Genomic DNA, 24,430 nt, shown 5'->3' with positions numbered 1-24,430 from the left:
TTTTCTGGATTTTCCCCTGATTTTTCTCCCGCAATCACACAATACTACCAATGCTAGGAGGGCGAAGGCTAACACAGGCTTACTCTGAGACCTGTGAAGTGCCACCGCTTCTTTTCGAACTACCACTAACGCAAAGTCATTGGACAGCTGAACGCACTCGGAGGAAAGCGCCAACCGCCAGAACTGTTATGTCAGCTAACAGACACCTGTGCTGACTAGCATCATATTGAGTTGTGGGGGGGAGGTGGGCCATCCTACCCACCCAGAGAGAATGAGGACAATTATGCTCTCTTGGACTCCCGGCTACAGACGGCTGTAGCATCACCGGGGATCGAACTCGTGATCTCATGATGATAGGGCCAACACTTGGACGGCTGCACCACTCGGGAGCCCAAATCAGCTAGCTTTTAACGATTAAACTGTTAATGTACATTCCATTCATTTATACTAAGAAATACTTATGTCTAAGTAGGTAATTCATAATGGTATTGGATATCAGTAAGTACTTAAAAGCATACTCATACTTGTACTCAGCAAAAAAAAAAAAAGTTAAATAAAATATTAAAAAATTAAAAAAAAATAATATTTATCTGTTTTAATATTTACTGATTCCGGATTTCTTTCATTTTGAGATACAGACGTCAAACTGGAATGGACCCAGTCTTGCTTATTGGGACACAGCTCCAGTTCCCCTATTCCCTCAGAGTAAACGAAGCACATACACAGCCTGTTTGTGTTTACTCATTATTTTTAAGCACTTGATTCCTGATCATCAATGCTAAAGTCCAAATCAGAATCAATCAAAAGATTTGTCTGTGACATGTCAAAGGAATTAAAATGTTATGAGACTGAGCTCGATGACTTCTTGTAACTAATCAAAACTAGTTAGGATAGGACAATGACAAATCTGCCACCATGCTTATGCTACTTCAACAAACAATCTAGCTTAAAAGCCTGACCTTGTGTTACCATTTCTCATTAGGTTGAGTGGAACTGTTGATGATCTGTAAAGCTTGTCCAACCACTGTAACAGCTGCTATGAAAAAAACTTCTGCAAACTAAGCAAGTATGGCTGAATAAAGAAAATTATTCCCTCATTTATTTTGTGGGAACTAAGCTTTGCTCAAATGCTTCTAACAAAAAAAAAACAAAACAAAACAGGAAGCGATCAGCAATTCGCTGAAGCCAGGTTTCACAAAAACAATGGAGCAAGAGTTCAATCTCTGCCACTTTTCTCTGGCGCAGACAGGCAAATAGAGTAAAGAGGCTGTTGGCACAGGGTAATTTGGTTCTAAGAGTTCCACCTTCAACCACAGTAAACAAGCTATTTTCCCTTCAAACTAGAGGTCGCAGAAATAAGCCTACACTCTCACAAATAGGTTCCTAAATGGATCCTAGCTTAGACCAGGGGTCGGCAAACCAAATGTTAAGAAGAGCCATTCTGTCCTTTCAGCACAAATCAATCCAACTTGGGAGCCACAACATTTATGCCCATTTACCATCTTGGCTGTAAATATGTCTCAGTGTGTGCTAATGTACTAGTGTAGGCTAAACACTATAAACAAAAATGCAGACCTTTCCCCAAAATTAGAATATTTCCTGTGAAATGTCTTTCAACATTCAAATTTTTACCAGGCTGAAGTCAGCTTCTCATTCGCCAGCTTCTTGCTCGAAATGTTCCCGTTCCACCTTAAATGGTGCCGGAGTTGCCAGAATGCACCTGTGGCATCATTTAAGGTGGAACGGGAACATTCGAACAAGAAAGCAGCTTTGTGACTTTAGTGTTTGACAGTTGCTCATTGCAGATTAACCGTATCAGGAAACAAGCTGAGTTCTTATGAATGCAAGTAAGTCTGTCTCTAAATTATCAATGTCGGTCTTAAATCTTCCTCCTTCTCGTTTTTTTTTTTGGCTACTAACTAGGTGAGACTGTTGTGTGTGTTGTTGGGATTAGCAGTCTGTGCACCAATCTTCTGCATTAAGGACGGTGAAGCAGATGTGCATTAACTCCAACTATTTCAGAACCGTGCGTTACATTGATCAGCAAAGCTTTATTTAATTGCAAAGAGGGAATATTTTATTTTTAGCTAAAAATCTAGTTTGTTGCAGACCTTGGCTTAGACCGTGCTAAAGTGGTACAGAAAAAACTTCAACTGGTTTAAAAACTTTACATTATGAGGAGGTTATTCACACTGACAGGTCCTTTAACGAACATCCATGAAAAGGCTGTTCAGGGAACCAAAAGTGGTTCTTCTATGTACTGCTACAAAGAAAGCTCGTTGGGGAAGAGATGGTAACTTCTTTTTCCTAACATCAAGTTTGTTTGGGTTTTTTTTGATCAAAATGACCTTCCAATAATCTAGGATGCCCTGTTGTTCTTAATAATTTACACTACCATATTCTGCCGTTCACTACTCTTATTTTGCCTTTCCAAGTACTGTCCTCTGATGGTGGTGGTCACATTGTAATAAGGCAGAGGCTTCAGAAGTGCCACCCTAGGCGGAGTATGAGGCTGGCTGACACTGCCTGCCCCCATATGGGATTTCTAATGGCACACTGCTTGGCTAAAGGCTTCAGTGTAATAAAGAGATGTCTTGGAGCCAAACAACAAGGGCCAAATGCCAAAGCTACAGGGGGGAATCAAAGAGGCTAAAGGCCAATTCAAACACACAGAGGAAAGGAGGAGAGCAAGAAAAAAAAAAAAAAAAAAAAAAAAAAAAAAAAACTAGTGGCTTCTGAAATACCTAAGCAAATAAGCCCTATTTCTGCCAACAGAACCTTAGATGCTCAGAAAAACATAAAAACACACACTATCTACAGTCATACCAAAAGTATGAATATTAATATTACTTATTTTATTAACCTATAAGTGAGAATAGGTTAACACATTCTGTACAGTGAACAAATTAAATATCACAATGCTTTGCGACTTTTCATGCACAATTTTGTTCAATTTGTTTTTCACCTACTGAGGAAAAAAAGAAAATATGTTTTAAATATGGTAAATTGAACAAATAAACAGTAACTGTGCATTAAAATCTGTTGAAGTGGATCTTCAATAGAGACTATGCTATGAGAATATGCACTTAGAAAATCAGCAAAACATGCAGTTTGACCAGGAGGTGCCCAAACATTTACATTTTTAAAAAAGGGTTGGACTTACCAGGCCACTTCCATCAAGGACATTGGCACAGCTGCAGCATAAATAGCCAAATCTCCATACAGGTACACGATGAGGCAGATGTAGAACATATTGACCCCAACTGTAGGGAAACAAGACAATGAGGACAATGGAGTTATATTACAGCTTGACAGTGCAGTCACAATATTTTCTAAATACACAATGGTATCATGGAGTATCCAAGAATATCTTATATATCTGACATAGCTTGTGTTATTGAATTGTGTATCCTGTTTTCTTCTCTTAAACACCAAGAGAATTACACAGTTTGCAGGTAGCTGCATATTGTATCCGTCAATACAACTAAAACTAAAAAACACTGTTATATGCAACACCCATGATGATATACCAGCATAGACGAAATAGGATGCAAGTCCAAAAGAATCCAGAAACCTTTTCTAATTAGTGAATTCAACTGCTTTAAGTTGCACCCACATCTTAGAAAAGCTCCAGAAAAAAAGCGCTGCCAACAGAATGGGACGCTCTGCAGCAGTCAGACATGACCCTAAGAACACCACGTCCAATACCAAGTGCCAACTAGAAGAGAACAAAAATCAGTGGAAATGTGTTCTCTGGAGTGATGGATGGAGCGCTATCCAATACCTTTGTGATGAGCTGGAGTGGCATTTGTTACCCAGAGTACTTGGATACCCAGAGTACGCAGAGTACTTGACCTAACTAATGCTTGTGCCTGAACGCAATCAAATTCTCAGAGCAATGTTCAAAGTGTAAAGTGCGAAGCCTCTGCAGAAAAGCAGAGACTAGATTGCTACTGCTGCAAAAGGGGAACAAACTCCCTACCAATATCCTTGTAACATTGGTAGTTACTGATTGATCTGATTCAGTTATCAGCCATAATGTGAAAACTGCCACACTTCTTAAACCCTAACAGCAGAAACTCACATGGTTCTAAAAAGTCTACAATTTTTAGTACAGGATGGAGTTTCCTCGAATTCTCAGTAGGTTTGTCGACTTCTGTTAATTAAATCAGAGTCCATTTTTTCTGTCAATTTACTTCATACGATTGGATTTTGTATTTAAATCTTTCAGCGAGTGTAGCTGTAACATAAGTGAGTAGCTGGCGACTGTCAGTTTAGTAGCTGATATTAGGATATAAAGACAAGCCAGAAAGCATGTGACATGCATGTTTGTTACAATTTGAAACAAGCCACTAAATACTGGTGCTTTATTGACACTAATAAAGACAAATTACAGATGCTGCATGGATACACACTCTACCCATGCTGCATGGATACACACTCTACCCATGCTGCATGGATACACACTCTACCCATGCTGCATGGATACACACTCTACCCATGCTGCATGGATACTCATTCAATCCATGCTGTACCCCCTCCCTCACCACTGGGAATATTAATCATGCTAATTAAGAAAGTAATCGCTTCATGATAAACTCGTTTGCTCTTCTCCTCCTCGCGCCTCACCGCTCCTAACCGTCTCCATCTATTGCGGCAGGCGCACCAATCCGAGATGAGAGAGGGAGCTTTTGAGAGGAGAAACAGAGCGGCACGCTGCGTCACACATCCATCACGCAGTCCAGCTCTAGCAAGAATCTCAAACAGCCCTGCTGGCCCCATCAGCCCATTTATTACTGCCAGGCAAATTAGAGATCACAGTCTATTAAAGCTAAATGAAAAAGCTATGGCTATACTCTTTTTAGGGCCTTGATTGATGTATCTTTTGCCAGAAGGAAAAAGGGCAACAGCTGCCGCACGCTTCCCGTCAACCGTTCAAGCGAAATGAGCAAAATGTGGAAAATGAACTGTGAAATGCCAAATTGTACACAATATTATCATCTTTAGTGATTACGTATCTGTTTGTACTGTGAAAACTAGGGCAGAGAAAAAAAATAAATAAAAAAAATCAGCAGTTCTGAAATGCATCACAATTTTTGCTTAAAAGACTTGAGTGATGGACAAGATGTCAGACTTTTACATTTATGATGACAAAAATATGGAATGATGGAAAAGATGTCAACAGTAGTACCACACATTTCTGAAAAAAATAAAACTTATGTAAATTTGTTTTTAGTAATTGTATACACATTTCACAGTAAATATTTACACATATTAGCAGGACCCTGCCAATGTGCATTTCGTTTCATTCAGAGATGCACATAAATGTGGGAACAGATTAAGCTGATTCACTAAAAATGGAACTTTAAATACTTCAATAATCAAGTAATCGTGACAGCCGTTTTTAGGGCTACTGTTCATATAACCACTTGTTAAACAGGCTAGTTATATGTATATGTAAGCAACACATATTAATAACATGATTTGTAATGCATTGTTCAATTCACAAATATATTTCCAATCATCTGGTTGCAATACAGTACTTCATTCCAAAAGCATAGTTTTGTGTAGCTGTTAGCCAGATTAACGCAGCATTTTTCACCGTTTCGCTGAACCCTGTGCTTTGAATATGGTGCAATAATTACAGAATAATGATCTGAAAGAGTAGAAAGAAAAAGCCTATAGCTGTAGTTAAAAATGTAAAGCTTCATCAAATCATAATCTATGTAAATGAGCAGCACTGTTTCTGTACTGCAGGATGTGAAAAAATATTTTGGATTATTTGTACTGTAAGGATAACAGCTAATGTGCATCTCCCATAAGACAGGTCAGAGACAGGTTTAGTACAGGAGTCCATTCACAAACTAAAAGACCTATTACTTGTTTAAATGCATATACTGAGTTCAACCTAGGGCTTTCTCCATATTAATTAAATGTCATTATTTGAACTACATATGACACTCAGATTAGCAAGTTAACAAAGAAAGACTTGACAGCCAGACAGTCTTGCTAGTTAGCCAACTTTGGCAAATGGTAGCAAATGGTGTGTGATATTTTTCCTCAGGTTTAATTGGTACTGTGGTCTTTTTGAGTCTTCTGTTCACAAAATAAGTAAAAATTCACTCCTATCCCCAAACTCATGGCATGAAGCATCCCAAAGCTGTAACATGAGTGCTTGTCAGAATCGCGAATGTGAATTGTGAATCGAATCTTATGGTTCCTCTATAAACGCAGGCCAATAAATGTAATAAAACTGCTGAGCTGAATTCTACCTTACAATGCTAAACACTTACCTTTTCCTGTTTATGAAAATGTGGAGGAGAGCAAGAACTGCTGCTGAAATACTGCTGTTTTTAAGTGAATCGCCTTAAACCTTTAAGTGAGTTTTACAATTCTTATGGAGTCCCATCTGGCATTAAATTCAAAGAAGAGGCACTTAAAGAGGAGTCAATAGGGTCAATAGGTGAGGACTTAAAATCTCACAAAACTGCACCAGGGCTTAAATGTTAAGTGTCTACAAGGCACAGAAGCTCCTGTAACTGAGCTGGATTGTTATTTTAGAGAAAATTACATAGCCATGTCTAAGAGCCTCATTGATTTTTCCCAGCAACTACTACTCCTGTCTTTATTTCTCGTCACTGCTTTCTGTACAGAAGTGCACAGTCATTCAAGGCTTCCATGTAAACAACAGAGAGGCAAGGCAAAGATCTTAAAATCCACAATTAGCACTCTAGAGTTCGAAGTTTCTGAACAACCGTTAGACCAAGAGTCTGTTTAGCATCATTAGTCTGCACAAGCCTTTCGCATTTCATTCATATTGCTATTCTATATTATGATAAAGGACACTTAAACAACAGCTCACACAGCGTGATGAAGCTCACGCCTCCCACACTCATATCTTCTCTGTGACTTTAGCCAAAGTCGTATTCTAATCAGCGGGCAAATCGTTGACGGCGAGAAGGTTATGTTCACACTGCAGTCAAGATAAACCAGCGCCCATCAAAATTCCTGTCAGTTCCTCTGGGCATACATCCATGGCCCTCATCCAAGCCTTCTTGTTCTCTCACTATCTTTGTGTCTCTGTCAGCTACAGCTTGACAAGATCTGAACGTCCTTTATAGAGAGGGGTCTCAATAAAAGTTAAAGGGGAATTCCACAGTTTTTTCAAAATGTTTGCACAATTTAACTGCTGATGTGTAAATGGCGCATTGTAGAGAAACAATACATACATACACACACACACACACACACACACACACACACACACACACCTCACTATTGTCAGAATAAAACCTTGTATCTCCATTTTTTTTTTATGTTTTTCAGTTTTTGACATAATTTGAAAATACTGGATGTCCTTTACATTGTGTGTAAATTTTATGATGAACATACGAAAAGAAACAGTAGTTCCAAAACTCTGGTTCCACTGACTTACATTAAAAACAAAGTACCATTTTACCCTGTTCATCGTTGGTCGGGACCCCACGGACCCTCACAAAGCAGGTATTTTTTGGGTGGTGGATCATTCTTAGCACTGCGGTAACACTTACATGGTGGTGGTGGTGTTGTGTTGGTTTGAGTGGATCAGACACAGCAGTGCTGCTGGAGTTTAACACCTCAGTTTCATTGCTGGACTAAGAACAGTACACCAACCAAAAATATCCAGCCAACAGTGTCCTGTGGGCAGCATCCTATGACCACTGATGAAGGACTATGACCAACACAAACTATGCAGCAGAAGATGAGCTGTCGTCTCTGACTTCACAAGGTGGACTGATAAGGTAAGAGTGTCTAATATAGCGAACAGTGAGCAGGCACAGTGTTTAAAAACTCCAGCAGCACTGCTGTCTGACCCACTTGTCTTAGACTAGTAACTGCATTCAGGGCCACCAGAGCCACTACTCTGCTGCCACCACAAGAGGGTGCATATCCATGCATATTAAAGAGGGAGGGGTCAAGGAGCAAAATGAGTAGCCAAATATACTTTGGCAACGTCTGAAAAGTTACATATTATAGTTATATATTCCTCCACCGTTTGAGTGGGATGATCAGCGATCTGTTCTTCTGTGACCAAGTGTGAGTGATGAGACAAGAGCCATAACTTACTTCTCACCCAACATCCTAATAAGCTTTGGCAGCGTTAAAGCACATCTGTTCCTCACAACTTCAGTGCTCAGCTATATTTTGGTGTTTGTGCCTTCTCGAGCAAGAAAAGTGAAAGAAAGAAGTGGGTTCACGCAAGTTACAGCCCTAAAATGAAAGTAAACTGAGGAAGCTGTGAGGTAGTGGAGAGTGGGGGAACGCTAGCTTCCCAGGCTAGCTGTTTTTAGCAGCTGACTAACTTGAACACTCTCACAACGCGCCTGAATTGATGTCATTGCAGCTCAAACGACAAAAAAAAAAAAGCACCAATTTCAGTTTAAACATACCTAAAAGGGGGTGTCGTTTGCCTAGTGTTAGAGAATCACACTGCAGTTCATGCTTTTACACAGTGAGTGTCAGACATATTGCAGTTCACCCCTCAAACTACTATAGAGAAATCCTGATGTCTGCTAGCTTGAATACTGTGATATGCTCTGACATGGATGTGGTAAGAGTGATGGTAGTCACTCTTGATCTCGGTATGATCTACCGAGCTGGCAAATGTTTCCTGTTTGTACTAAGTTGACGTTATTGAGAAACTAAACAGTTTAAATCTTATTACTGGATAACCTACCACTCATCACCAGACAGCTACAAAGAATTTATTTTGCTGACCTGAAACTTTCTCTCACTCTCCCATGGCAGATTTGCTAAATGTTCCACTGTCTTGCAAGTGTTTGTCAAGACCATAAAGGATAGTTTGAAACGACAATTAACCACTCAAGAGCAAAAAGGCTGGCAATGTGAGACTGGTGTGTTCTTCAGAGATGTTAGCTAGCAAAGTTTGCCATCTGAGAGGCTGAACCCAGCAGCACACACGTCAAAACAAACACTCACAAATACATTTAAAAAGACATTCAGCACAACATTAAAATCAATGTTGTCACATAGCCTGCTGCGGTTTTTTTGGAAACAAGTGTTATCCCACCACTCTTAGAGGTTCAGTGCGACGCTTGACTGCAATTCTGATTTGTTTTTCTTGCCAAATCCCAGACTCTAAACACGAGGTAAGTATATTTACAGGCCCAGCCTGTGGCAATGTCCTATTAGACAAAAGTAGCAATAACCTGTTTAAATGTCAAAGAAAAAGTAGAAATGAAAAAGCAAAATGAGCATATTTGCGTGGGAGATCTGCTTTCCTCAGCTCAGTGCGTGTAAGCGACAATCCTGAGCCTGGGGCCTGCGGCGGTCCTAACATAACATCATTAACTCCTACAGCCAGAGGCCGTCAAGGATCAAGCGTCTATCTGATTGGCTTTCTGCGCCCGCACCCTTACAGCCAGAACTGCCGCTTGCCCAAGCAATCTTAGCCGTTGCTTAAAAAACCTTAAAAATAAAAAATGGCCCATTAATTTCCACAACACAATCACTGAGAAGTTAGCCACCTTCTAAAATAAGGTGAAATAAGGGTCTGTGCAACACATAGCTTCTTCTGTCTAGAATAAAAGCACTTCACAATGTGCAGCATCTTTGTGAAATAAAGGGTTTCTGCATCTGCGCTGAACCAGTGTTGTGAAATTACCCATTTTATTTTGCTCACAGTCCCTAGTTTGCAGACATATCAAGCTGTTGTTCTTCTAACAAAGCCTGTTCCTAGTCTGAAGTACAAATAAGACACCATATCCTTAAAGAGATGTACAACTGTATTATAATGTAGCACTATATTATATATAAAAATATTACAGCAATATATTCTAAAAAATAGTTTGATGTAGTATGAAAACACTTTAAAAAAAAATCCTTTTAACTCTCCCGTTTTACAGTCCCTATAAGGAATGTAACTGAAAAACAGTCCATTTTGAATTCACTGTTTCAGTGATGTAAAAAAAAAAAATCCAACCCATTTACATATCTATTCATTCAACATGTTAGCTCCACCCATTCACACTGAAGTTATAAGGAATGTCCGGACTCTTTCTTGACTAGCACAATACAAGACAGTCAGACAGAGTAAAGCTCATTTACCCATATCAGTCATAAAGGTACAGTACCAATTGCTTCTTTAATTCTAAGGGATACGAGAGGTTGGAAAAATGGTCATGTAAATATAACTTATGATTGTTTTTGGTACATAAAACCATATTAACAAATAAAAAAAAAATTAAGATATGGATCCATATACTGATAAGTGCTGCCATGTGCTTAAGCACGTATATGATGTTAACCAGTTCAATAGAGGGTCTGACAATTACAACATGCAACAAAGTTGATAAAGTGACTGGAATATATAAGGACTGACTACTAAAAGTTCTATATTTTAAAGATCTTAAGTTATATATGCACACACCACATTTTACCAGACCAAGATAAAACAAATTTAGCTGTCTAAATGTATCTCACTAGCTTTTTAAAGCCGTTGCTGCCCACCATGTCTTCTCTCTCTATAATTTTGCACAATTATATGTGCATGACACTTCAGTGCATGACACACTCTTTCTGATAAGATGGACAAAACAGCTGTCTATCTTGTTACTTGTGGATGATGCATCATAGACGTTTCGCCATCATCCTCTCAAAAAGTGGTCCTGAACAACACTCTCTAGCACCACACATCACTTGTTTGTAGACTTATATAGCAGAACCAACTGTACCCTCATGCATGGTTATTCAAACAGGAATATTTGCTTATTGTGTATTTGATGGTTAACAGGTAATTGGTTCAACACCATTAACACCACTAGTCCAGAGCCATAATGATCAAGCTGAGGGCAACAATGTCATGAAACACAAAGCATGAAAAAGAAACCTTGAGAAGAACTTATCAAAATGTTCTCTGGACTACATCTGATACAAGAATTCTGATAATAGCTGCACAAGTTTTCAAGAGAGAGTGAACAGTGGCACTAGAATCAGGCATAGGAAAAAAACTGCTTAACAAGCCAACGACAACACTGGAAGTCCATCAAAGACCGTCAGTAAAGAGCCTCTTCCACTGTAGAGCCAAATGGTTCCCAGGACTGCACTGTGCCACTCGGCGCTGGTTTGCTTTTCCATTTGTTATGCTGCTAAATCAGAACCAGGAAACACTGATGAAAATTACACAAAGAGTGGCTAACAGACTAATACCCACACATACATACTAAAAACATCTGACCATCATCCAACACCAGCCACTTAGCATGCTCTCGGATTCTTTATCCTCTAAACAGGTGTTATTTCAGCATTAGTTACTGAAATTAAGCCTACGATATCTTTAGTGTAGCCCTGTAGGGTACAGCTCAAAACACCACAGAAGAATTCTGTTTTCATCTTTGTCACCTCAAAAACAGACATTTGAATTTGTGCTCTCAGATACAAGTCTTTATCTTTTAGATGAAGTGTTTTAAATCATCGGATCGCTGGAACCAGGCCTACCGTGGTGGGAGGCATTGCATGCTTGCACTAGCTTAGCCTAACAGGCCCCACCTTAAAACACTGCAGAAAAGTTCAATTATCTCTTTGGCACTCCAACAACAGTCAACTTTGCTCTCTGCAAAGTTTTTATCTACACTTGTGATGGCAGAGCACCATTTAATCAAACTAAACCTGTACTGGAGTGTTGGGATCTCAGTAGCTAAGCTACCTAGCAAGGAGATAGTAACTGGCTAACATTAGCTTACCTAGTAGGCTACTAGTCCCAACACCACAGAGCAGGGTTAATTTTGACTTTGTCTGTCTGTCCAATAACGGCTGCTGTTTCCTCAAGTTTCAGTCATTATCATCTAAACCTGTGTCAGTAAAATTTTTGTTTTGTCAGAATGTAACCTGTTCTGAGCTGATAGCCCGCTAGCTAAGCTAATACTAACAAGCTCCTCTCTACTGATTAACAGCACCATTTAACATTAGAAACTATTGTTAGCTTGAAGCTTTTGACATTAAAATCAGGCACTAATTCCCTTTACTTGGTGGCTGTATGAGCGTAGTATGAAATGCTACAGTACTATACAAACATACACGTAAAACCAAATCAGTGAATTGCTACCAAATGGTTCTGTGGCGATCTGGTGGATTACCAACTTATACCAAGAGTACATAATATACAGTTTGTCAATTGTGTGTTGTTCTATCATGCTTATAGGTGAATGCGTGTTTTGATGAAATCAAGGAAATCCAACAAAAATAAAAAGTCTAGTCATTTTGGTCAGAACCATGTAAAACAATCTTTAAAGTCAACCTGAACTCAAAATGGACCTTTTCAACCTTTCTTGGTTCAGGTCTGTGGTCATTTTAAGCGTGACTCATCATATCATCTAAAAGGCAAAATTGCTTTCCCTTTTTTCCTTCTCCAAAAAGTTTTGTTCGCCTTAAAGCATCACAGTTTTGACGGTGTCACTGCGCACCAGTGGGTGGGGGGAATAATATGCTTCACCTCCCTGTCTCACTACTCCTACCCATATCATACAGCCCTAGTTTATAACCTATGGCTACTGTGAAGCACAAACAAGACAATATACACTCCTTCCTGCCTTCTTCTCTGATCATCTGCTTTTCAGCAGGCTGCATGCCCATCTAATTCATTTATGATTAGAAGAGTTGGGTTCGGCTCCCATGTTGCAGCAGGAGAGGTTTTATCTCCTTGTCCAATCAATACCTTCCTGCTCAAGCACCTGGACGAGAGGACGAAACGGCCTGCCTGCTCCATCCTGCGAGGGGAAAGGTTAGAGCGCAGGGGGCTATTTTAACACTTCAGGCTTTAATAGAATAATCCAGAGAGGTACCCTAGCGAGAGACTGCCGCACTGAGAGAAAGCTTAGCTCCTCTGCTGAAAGCGCGAGGGTGTGTGTATGTGTGTGCACGAGAGCATGCGAGTGTGTAACAAGTGCAGCACCTAGTGGATGAGGTTCACACTCAGACCCAGCAGAAAAAGCGATGGGCAGCAAGAGCGGGGAAGGAAGGCCTGCTTGTTTTTCCCTATATATTTTGCGAAGATGCCAAAAGCAATCCTGTTGAAGTATTACATCGCTGTATGCTGTGTAAGAGACTGTTGAGTCAGCCATCGCTTAGCATGGCCAGCACAACGAAGCAAAACAGGCCCACCATTCTGATACTGTTGCAAAAGAAAGTGGGGGGGAAAAAAAAAAAAAAAAAAAAAAAAAAAGGATTCACCAGATGAGAAAATTGCCTCCATCTGCAGTTCAAGGTGAACACCATTCTCCTTTCAATTTACCTCAGTAAGGTTTTCATTATCTGGTCTTTTGGTCTCTACATGTGTCTGTCCCTCGTTGCTGTAGTTTGTAGACAGAAGATTAAACTCAGCAGAGATGGTGTCTGAGTAGGTAATTACCACCAAAGGCAATTTCACCATTCCTAATTACATACCATTAACAGCCAATAACCCTGCTTAATGCCACTGAAAACTAGAAGAAAAAAAAGTTACCCTTACATGACCTTCAATAACTACTTCAGTTTAAAGGAACAGAAGAAACAAGAGATACGATCTTATACATTTTGATTCTTTGGGAATTCTTGCATTCGAAGCACCTCCCTCCAAACAGAATAACTTGCACCTACGTTGCTTATGCATACAATTATACTAATAAGTCTTATGATTATCAGTTATAAACAAAGGGCTGAAAAAGCTAGAAATTACAGCTTTAAAAGGGAGAATTTTCATTCTGTTTGTCAATATTATTTTGGACAGCACTTGAAAAAGTATTTGGGGGGAAAAAAGAGTTTGACTTTTTTTGGCATTCTGACCCCTTTTCCATCTCATCCCTAATGAAGCTTCAGTTATTATAGAGCAAATTCAAAACAGCAGTTCAATGGCATGAATAAAAAAAGCTTAGTAGAAAGTAGCATCATAGTGCACTAGTGGATAGCTCAAGTCAAGACCTAGATACAGAGTATGAGTCAAGAAACTTTAACTTGCACTTCTTTTAATTGGTGCAAACTTGTGGTGAAGCAGCTTGAATGAAAGGTTTAGCTAAAAACAGAAGGGGATGCTGTAGCCTAGAGTCTTGAAATGGATTTCTAGATTAATGGAAATTTAGTTACATTTATTTTATTTAAAGTCTCTAGATTTGCTTCCTCACTCCTGAATAAGATGTTTTGTCTTGGCACCTAATTTATTTTTTATTCATTCATCCATTTGTTTTATGTCAAAGTTTCCAACTCTTTTTTTTTTCTCAATGCTGGCGCTGCAGCTAGAAATTAATTCAGTTTTGTACAACCCCAATTCCAGTGAAGTTGGTACGTTGTGTAAAACATAAATAAAAACAGAATACAATGATTTGCAAATCCTTTTCAACCTATATTCAATTGAATACACTACAAAGACAAGATATTTAATATTTAAACGGATAAATTTTATTGTTTTTTTGCAAATATTCACTCATTTTGAATTTGATGCCTGCAACACGTTCCAAAGAAGTTGGGACAGGGGCAACAAAAGACTGGGAAAGTTGAGGAATGCTCAAAAAACACCTGTTTGGAACGTTCCACAGGTGAACAGGTTCATTGGAAACAGGTAAGTGTCATGATTGGGTATAAAGGGAGCATCCCAGAAAGGCTCAGTCGTTCACAAGCAAGGATGGAGCGAGATTCACCACTTTGTGAACAACTGGGTGAGCAAATAGTCCAACAGTTTAAGAACAACGTTTCTCAACGTGCAATTGCAAGGAATTTGGGGATTATCATCATCATTGACGGTCCATAATATCATTGAAAGATTCAGAGAATCTGGAGAAATCTCTGCAAGTAAGCGGCAAGGCAGACAACCAACATTGAATGCCCGTGACCTTCGATCCCTCAGGCGGCATTGCATTAAAAACCAACATCATTCTGTAACGGATATTACCACATGGGCTCAGGAACACTTCAGAAAACCACTGTCAGTGAACTCAGTTCGTCGCTCCATCTACAAGTGCAAGTTAAAACTCTGCAATGCAAAGCGAAAGCCACATATCAACACCACCCAGAAACGCCACCGGCTTCTCTGGGCCCGAGCTCATCTGAGATGGACTGACCCCAATTGGAAAAGTGTCCTGTGGTCTGACGAGTCCACATTTCAAATGGTTTTTGGAAATCATGGATGTCGTGTCCTCCGGGCCAAATGGGAAAAGGACTGTCTGGATTGTTATCAGCGCAAAGTTCAAAAGCCAGCATCTCTGATGTTATGGGGGTGTGTTAGTGCCCATGGCACGGGTAACTTGCACATCTGTGAAGGCACCATTAATGCTGAAAAGTACATGCAGGTTTTTGAGCAACATAAGCTGCCATCCAAGCAACGTCTTTTTCACGGACGTCCTGCTTATTTCAGCAAGACAATACAAGCCACATTGTGCACGTGGTACAACAGCGTGGCTTCATAGTAAAAGAGTGCGGGTACTAGACTGACCTGTCTCTCTTTGTGGCGCATTATGAAGCGCAAAATACGATAACGGAGACCCCGGACTGTTCAGCAACTGAAGTTGTACATCAAGCAAGAATGGGAAAGAATTCCACCTACAAAGCTTCAACAATTAGTGTCCTCAGTTCCCAAACACTTATTGAATGTTGTTAAAAGGAAAGGTGATGTAACACAGTGGTAAACATGCCCCTGTCCCAACTTCTTTGGAACGTGTTGCAGGCATCAAATTCAAAATGAGTGAATATTTGCAAAAAACAATAAAAGTTTATCCATTTAAACATTAAATATCTTGTCTTTGTAGTGTATTCAACTGAATATAGGTTGGAAAGAATTTGCAAATCATCATATTCTGTTTTTATTTATGTTTTACACAACATCACAACTTCATTGGAATTGGGGTTGTACAAAACTGAATTAATTTCTAGCTGCGCGCCAGCATTGAGAGAAAGAAAAAAAAAAAAAAAAAAAAAAAAAAAAGAGTTGGAAACTTTGACATAAAACAAATGGATGAATGAATAAAAAATAAATTAGGTGCCAAGACAAAACCTCTTATTCAGGAGTGAGGAAGCAAATCTAGAGACTGGCAATCATTCAAGTAATCTGCATAATTCTACCCCTGCTACAATACCTATTATAGTTCCAGAAGAATGCACTCTATATGAGATTTCAACCTATGATTGCCCAGGGGGTGAAAGCATCATATTACTAGGCACTCTCTCAGGGATAATTATCACAGCATTCATAAAACATGTAGTGAGAATGACTCTCTTATTAACTTATTTATTATTTCTAACACTGCCTTTGATTTCTTGGGCCTCTCTGAGAAGAAGCAAAAGAGTTTAGGAGAAAAGATGACCACTCCTGCTTCAGTTATCAAGTCCTGAATTTTGCTTCAGTAAGCATAATGTGATCATTATTATAATGAGATCTTTAACAAGCCCTTCCCAGGGTTCAAATGGATGTGTTAGAGCAGGGAATACACTAAGAGAGTTCCCAAGAGTTCGGTATTAAACTAAACTGGTACTAAATTTGCACTTTTAAACCCAGATAGGTTCAATATTTTTTACATGTAACCTAGAGTCAGAGAATGGATATATGACACCATGCAAAAGTTTTAGTCACGTACGAAAATAATATTTAAAAGGACCCACATCCTGCATTTATTTTTTTCTACCTTTTTTCAACTTATTGTAATAAAATATATGTTGTAATTCATTTTTACATGATCATTTTCCAGCCTCTCTATGTCCTTTGGAATTAAACAGGCTCTATTTAATACAGAGCCCCTTAAAAAGTTCTGATGGGATGCCCTGTATTGTCCAGCAGTCCAGGCTGAAACACTTTTTATAGCTTCAGCAAAAATTAATGAGGCTAAACGGATGAACACACATTAATTTGTTTGTTTCCAAGACATCACAAAAACAATTAATTCATATACTTTTTCTATACTATATGAACAGTATGGACTGGAGAACAAATGGTATGTTTTGAAACTTCAAAACTAACAATGCTTACATACTACATTAAACTCCTATTTTAAAAAATCCAGAACATTTTGTTTTCCTGTGAATTGGGCCCTTTTGAAATCCAGTATTTGGGGAGTAAGCATTTATTTGCTCAGAAAACATTCATATTAAAGAAAAACACAAATAATATTCATTTTTATTAGAAGATTTATTTAGCCACTCCAAACCTCTCCTCATGGCAGCTCAGCATTATTTGTGGTTATAATCTAAGACCTGGTTTGGCTAATCAGTGTTTTATTATGGTAAATCTGGAGTGCTGGTGGTGGATTAGAGCAAACAGGGATATTGAGGAAACATCTGTAACCAAACTCACAAAACATTAAATTCTATTTTTGAAAATTAAATTTTTTACTACATTCTTTTTTTTGGCATTTATTTTAATGGCAGTTGCTGTTTTACAATCAGGAATTGACTTTAAAATAGTTTTACGTAACACAGATAAATGGTTTGAAAGCATTTGCTTAGGTGGTGTTTTTATGAATACTCTGATGGTTGTCCTGTAGGGAGTGTGAGCAAGGAAATGGAAAGTGGTATAACACTTTCAAAGCACTGAGAATGTTGCAAACATATCTATGTGGCTAAAAAGCGAGAACGGCATCTTGTTTGCAGGATCCTGCACAAGGACGAGTCACATATCCGATAACTGTCAAATATCTGAACCCCTTGAAAAATTCCCCATTGGTTAAAAAAGTCTGTGAGAAAGATCACCGATAAAATGTAAATTCCAAAATCAAACATAAAAAAACCCACTGAAGTTGTGAAAAGAGACAGGACGTCTTCAGAACCTGACACACTCTGACCATTGAAAAGAGAACATCTAACAAACCTAGATGAGCATCAACTAGAAGACTTCAGCGCAATTCTAACCCAAAAAAATAACAATGACAATCATAAAAACAAAACAAATAAAAAAAATTACATAAATGAAAGAGGCACCAACATCTGAGTACTTCTACATGCTTTACCTAAGGTTGCAAGTAATAACTGGTATATTTTTGAGTTTCCTTTAATAAACCTGGTTCTTATGCTGGCTCTTATCATTTATTCATTTTTCATCAGAAAAATAACTTCAGCTTGGAAAGCAACAAACAAACAAGACACAAACTTTTCAGTGTCATATGAGTACTTTGAGCACTGTACATGAAAACAAAGCTCTTTCTTACACAAGCCCAGAAGCAGTCCTGGGTTTCAGACTAGAGTCTCCAAACAAGTGTGAAAATGCACTAAACTGTGCACTTTTTGGGGAACTCCAGGATGGGGTCTTTGAAAAACTTACCAATGACAATTTTACGCATCTACTATTACTTTTTTCTGTTATGCATTACATAAGATGCTGCCTTTGACTTTACAAACCACAACAAAATGATAAACTATATGGTTTTGCATTTTGGGTTATCCATTTATTCCATCAGTAGATCGTATACCTACATGTATGACAATTTTTCCCTAAGAGACTTAAAATGTACCAGTAATTGTCCCATCTGTGACAATAAAAAGTGCTGATTTTTCTATGTGAAGTCTAACAGACTTATTTTTCTTGACAACTTCTGTAAATGCTGACTGGGCCTCTCATCAGTGGTGATTAAAAAGCTTCAGATTATTTTTAAAAATATATAAGAAAATGCACAAGCTACATTTAGTCTGAACAGCTAATGCGCTTTAAATGTGCTTAAGAACAATGAAGTACTCAGTTCAGCAGCTTTCACTAACAGCTTAACTGCATAAGCAAAACAAGAGACTTTACTATTCAAGAACCACTAGAGGGCTACATAACTACAATCTTCAGAAACTAGTCATCCCCACTTTTCTCTCAAACACATCCTTTCTAAGCTTCCTGCAGAAACTGAAAAAACATTGAAATGAGACGAGAATATGACCGCTACGCCTTTTTTCACTTGTATCGCAACAAGGAAAATTTGTGACCAAACAAATCCAAATCCAGAGTTTAAAATAACCCCTACTTTGGACAATGTGTGAGAATTCTTACCTTTATTGAAAAACATAGAGGCCATCTGTCCCATCTCGACTCTCTCCACAATGTCAAAATGGTCTGTTGACCCTACACGCTCTTACAACAGGGGAAAAAAAGCACAATTGTTTTAGATAAAAACATTTTGTCTTATCTTTTACTGTCTTTGTCTTTGCATTGTTTGCTATTTATCTTTTATTACTGCACTGGAGAAGTAGCCCAATAGTGTTTCGTTATACTGTGCTACCCTGTATTGTATAATGACAAAGTTGAATTGAATTGAATCTTAAAACCAAAAAGAACAAATAAGGTCAACATATTGTCAAATTACATAGGCAAGTACTTACGAACAGAAAGAATTGGTCGAGTCTCAACTGATTCAGACCGACCCCGGATGTTGACATCATCATCTGAATAGTCAGAACTAGAGTCACTATTGCTGACCTAGAGAAAGAAGACATACAATACTGCACTCAAGTCTTTCAACATATTTATATTTCCATAGCTGCACCTACAGCTGCACAAACAAGCTGAGACATATTAGCATGCAGGTATACCTTGCAATATATTAAACATGCCTTAGTGGATCAGGAATACTGCATCGTTCTGCATTCTTCAAACTACCCAAAGAATATTGTCAGGAACTGTGACTGGTCAAGCTCACAGCACACAGTAAAAAATTTTGCGATGGGTTAGAGGTCTCATTTGTATACTGCAGTCTTTCGCAATATCACAATTGGAAAGACTAATATTGTGAAAGTGATTAATAAATGATATATCTTATAGCTCTAGTTTCATCCTTTCAGTTTTAGTTTTAACACCACATAAAATTGTTATAAAATCTTTAGATAGCTCTTCTACAGGGGAAACTTCAGTTCACCTCTTTCTGCAGGCCCTCAAAAATACTTCTAATATGATCAAATAAAACATTTTGCCTGAAACTAGGGCTGTCACAATCATGACATTTAAGCTGCTGATTAACTGTCATATGAATAACTGCCATCAACATTTTTGGTTTCATGTTCATTGTGCGCAACTATTACAGTACAAGCCTAAAGAGGACAAACTAGATGACTAGACATCTTGCTTCCTGATTTCCTATAATTCCTATAATTGTGACAGGTCCACGCACTGTTGGGTCTCTTTGTGAATCTGTACTGAGCTGCTACTGAGCAACAAGGAATGAAAGGGGAGGGGGGTGAGAACCACCTGCTGTGAGAACAAGTCACACCTTTCCACAAAGACATAGGATAAAACAAACAGCAAAACTGCAGCTTTCTTAAGATCAAAAGATTTTGTACAACTGTGATAGCAATATACACATACATACACACACACACACACACACACACACATTTTTATATATATGGAGTATATTATGTGATTATATACACATACATACATACATACATACATACATACATATCTATCTATCTAGATATATACACATACACACACATATATATATCACACATAATATACTCCATTCAGCCAGACAAACCAAAATTAAAGAGATTGGAACATTTCTGCATTGTATGCAATTAGTGAGATAAAGGGCAAGACTAGTAAGGTGCATTTATCACTCTTAATTTTGACTGCAGTATTTTTGCCCTCACTGACATGATAGCTAGGGATGTAGTGCTCAAGTCTGTTCTGTTCTAAATGAGAGGTCTCTGTCTCAACCTCATTTGACCCGGTCTCAGGGTAAGGTGTACTCGGCAATTTTTGTTGAGACCAGCCGAGTCTGATGCCTGTGCTAACCAATTTGAAAACCCAGAATAAACAGAATGTACCAGTGCCACAGTGCTTACCAGTGCTGTGTACTACACTCTCTGCTCTGCGTCGCTAATGTGCATGAGCAGACACGTTACTCTACATAAAACCGAAGGCAGGATACTTTGATAGCCTAATTCACACAAAGCTGAAGCCAGCTTCTTATTAGAATTTTCCTTTTCCAACTTAAATGGTGCCATCACTCTGGTAGCTCATGCCACTGAGGCACACAGGAAGCATTTAAGGTGGAGTTCCTTATCAGAAAATAGTACATTTTTCAAATCTAAAGTTTTCAGATCTGTTGCTAAAACATTAACTGTAGTTAGTCTTTAGCTACTTCCCCTATTTTATGTGACCATGCAATGTCAGTAATTTCTTCCTACAACAGTCATTGTTACTGTAATACATAACAGACAACATTGTAATGTGTTAGGCTATATATTCAATGCTATATTTTACAACACATAATATATTACGCATTATTATATATAACACAAGTAATGATAAACAATAAATATAAACAAATTTTATTTTTTAATTATCATTAATTAATAATGGTCTTAATCTTGTCTCTCACTTGTCTCGGACTTGTCTCAGCCTCATCCACTCCTGGTCTTGGTCTTGACTCGGACTCAACTACTAAAAGTCTTGGTCTTGACTTGGACTAGACGTGTCCTGGCTTCTGCCTTGACTCTGACCTTGAGGTCTTGACTACAACACTACCGATAATATATGCAAGAGTATGACAAGCCTGTAGAAACCCTGAGGGAGTTGCTTGGGAACAGAGTGTGTAACTGAAAGAAAATGCTGCATGTGTTGTATCTGGTGCCACTCTCACCTCTTCCTGCTCTCTTCTTTTCCAGCGTAACTGGGCATTGGCAGCGGCCATGGCCTCGATCACAAATGTAGTGGTCATGTAACTAAGAAGAGAAGCAAGAAACACACAGTGAGGCAGTAGATTATGTTTGAGTAGGCATTGCCAAATTCTTCGTCATTACATTTGTAAAAAGTGATAAAAACGTGCCACAGTATGATAAAACATTAGAAGTCCAGCTTTAAAAACACTTCCCTAACAAAAAATGATGCCTCTTTACTGTCTTAGTTGAGGATCAGAACAAGTACTGTAGTTAGCAAAATAAGTTTAGGCTTCTCAGGACGTCTGATGCCTAATTTTTGTAAAATTAAAAAATTTGTAATTTTTGAAAAAACAAACCAACTACAGAGATGCTATAAATATAGGTTTGCCCATATTGTATTTAATCAACAACCCACCCAAACAGGACCACAGTATTCTGTTTAGTCTATTAACAATTCATGTTAAGTATCACACACTGCTGCATGGTGTCCCATACAGGCTAACCCTGCTTCTCCAGCTATGATACCCATGCAATTAATATTGGCTAGTCGAATGTAATCAATCACATGCATTTACACAAAACATCCATATATTTGTACTTCTCCTGGTATTATTTTTACATGAAAAGAGTATTGTTACTTATCCTCAAGTACATTTGAGAAGAATGTAATCTACTTTTTATTTCATTCCACTGTATTAAGTACCAACTTTCTTACTTCCTAATTCTATTTTTGACTTAATTTCATGCTGTTCTGTTGGTTCAGCACCTGGACTGCTTTTTTTTGTTGCTTGCACATCTCATTTTCAAGCGTTGACATTATATTTTTGTGCCAATGTACAAACAGAGAAGAATCTGTTCCTATGCTGACAGAGGACGGATGTACCAAGAAGTTCTACTACAGTTCTATTGGAAATGGATTTTTTATTTTTATTGCAAGTTGTTTTTCACTAGGCTACTTTTACTTGTATTTGAGTACTTTTGAATGAGTATAGGTTTAGACTCCTTTACCCACTTTTTCTAACAGGCAATTGTTATAGTTTAGACAAACATTACATTGTTTTGCAGTATATGCAGCCTTTTATGGCCTCCAAGCCAGAAACAGGCACTCGAGCCATTGACTCCATGTTCATAGACTCACCACGACTAACTCGAGACTTAAGACTTCTGAAACCACACTTTGGTGATAGATTACAGAGATTAAGAAATTAATATTTGAATAAAACATTTCCTATCTTCTGCATACATCTTGCCTGCCAGTTTTGCTTGGCACTGCAGTAATGACTGCATTACTTTCTCCCGCAGCTCACAGCAGTCAGGTTTGATAAAGCTTTAAATAACAAGCCTTTCACTGCAGAAAAACCTTCAATATGATTATTATTATTATTAAGTGACCCTTATTAGTCCCACAACGGGGAAATTCCACCTCCGCTTTTAACCCATCCCTGAAGTGAAACACCACATACACTCTAGTGAGCACACACACACACACTAGGGGGCAGTGAGCTTGCCCTAAGCGGAGGGCAGCCCAACCCACAGCGCCCGGGGAGCAGTTGGGGGTTAGGTGTCTTGCTCAAGGACACCTCAGTCATGTGCTGTCAGCTCTAGGGATCGAACCGGCGACCTTCCGGTCACGAGGCTGGTTCCCTGACCTCCGGCCCACGACTGCCCCAATGATGGGCAGAATGAAGCACACCATGCAGTAACTGTAGTGTTTAAATAGAGGAAGCAAAACAATTTGTAACAGTTGGCCGCCATGTAGTTTGGTTAGCATACTTGTGCAACAGCTGCTAAAATTGTCAGCTGAATTTAACTGAAGCTTTGGTGAGTTAAAGATCACATTTCTATAAAACTTAGCAAACTGTTTCAAGTAGTTTTGCCTCTTTCCTTTAAACACTGCATTTCCTTCAGACTAAAGGTTTTTCGTTCAATAAAGGCTTATGTTTTTTAAGCCTAGGTAATATAGTTGGGGTTTACTTATTCACTCTCTAATAAAGACTAGACACTTGCACTCACACCTCAGAGACTCAAGACTCAACATACACCAGCAAGAATCAACTTGTGACCATCTTTGTCCCAAGCAACAAGGGGACCTGCGAGTTTTTTTTCATCATTCATGTCCATATGTTAAGTATTATGTATTTGCAATCTTTTAAGCAAATTAGTATGAATTAACTATTATCAACGGTACTGCACTGCTTACCTCATAAATGCTAAAAACGAGATAAGTGCCAAGCTGACCACCCAACCAGCTGTGGCAAAGGCTTTGGGCATGGTCAGAGCTCCAGTACCCACAATCAGATTGAACATGTACACCAGGCCAACCTGTACACGTACAAACGAGAGAAAAAAAGAGCTTTCGTTATGAAGAAACATTATAAATGAAAGGAAGAAACATACTTAGGCTTGCCTTAACATATAAAATTATGACTTGCAAAGACTAAGTATTCACCCATGCCACAAATTTGCTTACAGACACAGCAGCTTTAAAAAACTCTTCTTAGCAACGGACTTTGGCCTGCTCACCAGGACCCAAGTCAGCTGCAAGGTCAACACATTTAAAGCAAGAGGCCTGTCAGCCTACTCAGCTCACATGAAGCATACTCTTGATGGATAACACCTTTGCCTTCTACACTGTAGACTGGGGTTCAATCCCCACCTGGGTAAACACCCTACACTATACCAATAAGGGTCCTTGGGCAAGACTCCTAACACCACCTTGGCCCCCCATGTGTAAAATGATCAAGTTGTAAGTCGCTCTGGATAACAGCGTCAGCCAAATGCCATAAATGTAAATGTAAATGTCTTGAAGTTGTGAGGAGAGGAAGTTGTGAAAATA

At 38.7% G+C, this 24,430-nt stretch overlaps 1 protein-coding gene across 3 annotated transcripts in view; it reads right to left on the bottom strand.

Moving 5' to 3' along the window:
- tmem104 (transmembrane protein 104) overlaps nt 1-24,430 on the bottom strand; it is an 86,217-nt gene that overhangs the window by 58,730 nt on the left and 3,057 nt on the right. For 2 of the 3 annotated variants that reach the window (XM_017705894.2, XM_017705895.1), the window contains exons 3-7: nt 23,795-23,916; nt 21,576-21,657; nt 19,312-19,408; nt 18,983-19,063; nt 3,164-3,263 (exon numbers count right to left, since the gene is read on the bottom strand). In XM_017705894.2, the coding sequence (XP_017561383.1) occupies nt 3,164-3,263; nt 18,983-19,063; nt 19,312-19,408; nt 21,576-21,657; nt 23,795-23,916 (482 nt within the window). The remainder of the gene's footprint in view (nt 1-3,163; nt 3,264-18,982; nt 19,064-19,311; nt 19,409-21,575; nt 21,658-23,794; nt 23,917-24,430) is intronic. The other variant, XM_017705896.2, reaches the window with a different exon arrangement.

This window comes from Pygocentrus nattereri, chromosome 14, assembly GCF_015220715.1.
Source record: "Pygocentrus nattereri isolate fPygNat1 chromosome 14, fPygNat1.pri, whole genome shotgun sequence".
NCBI lineage: Eukaryota > Metazoa > Chordata > Actinopteri > Characiformes > Serrasalmidae > Pygocentrus > Pygocentrus nattereri.
The sequence above is the reverse complement of the archived record's forward strand: the minus strand, read 5'-3'. Positions and strand labels throughout refer to the sequence as shown.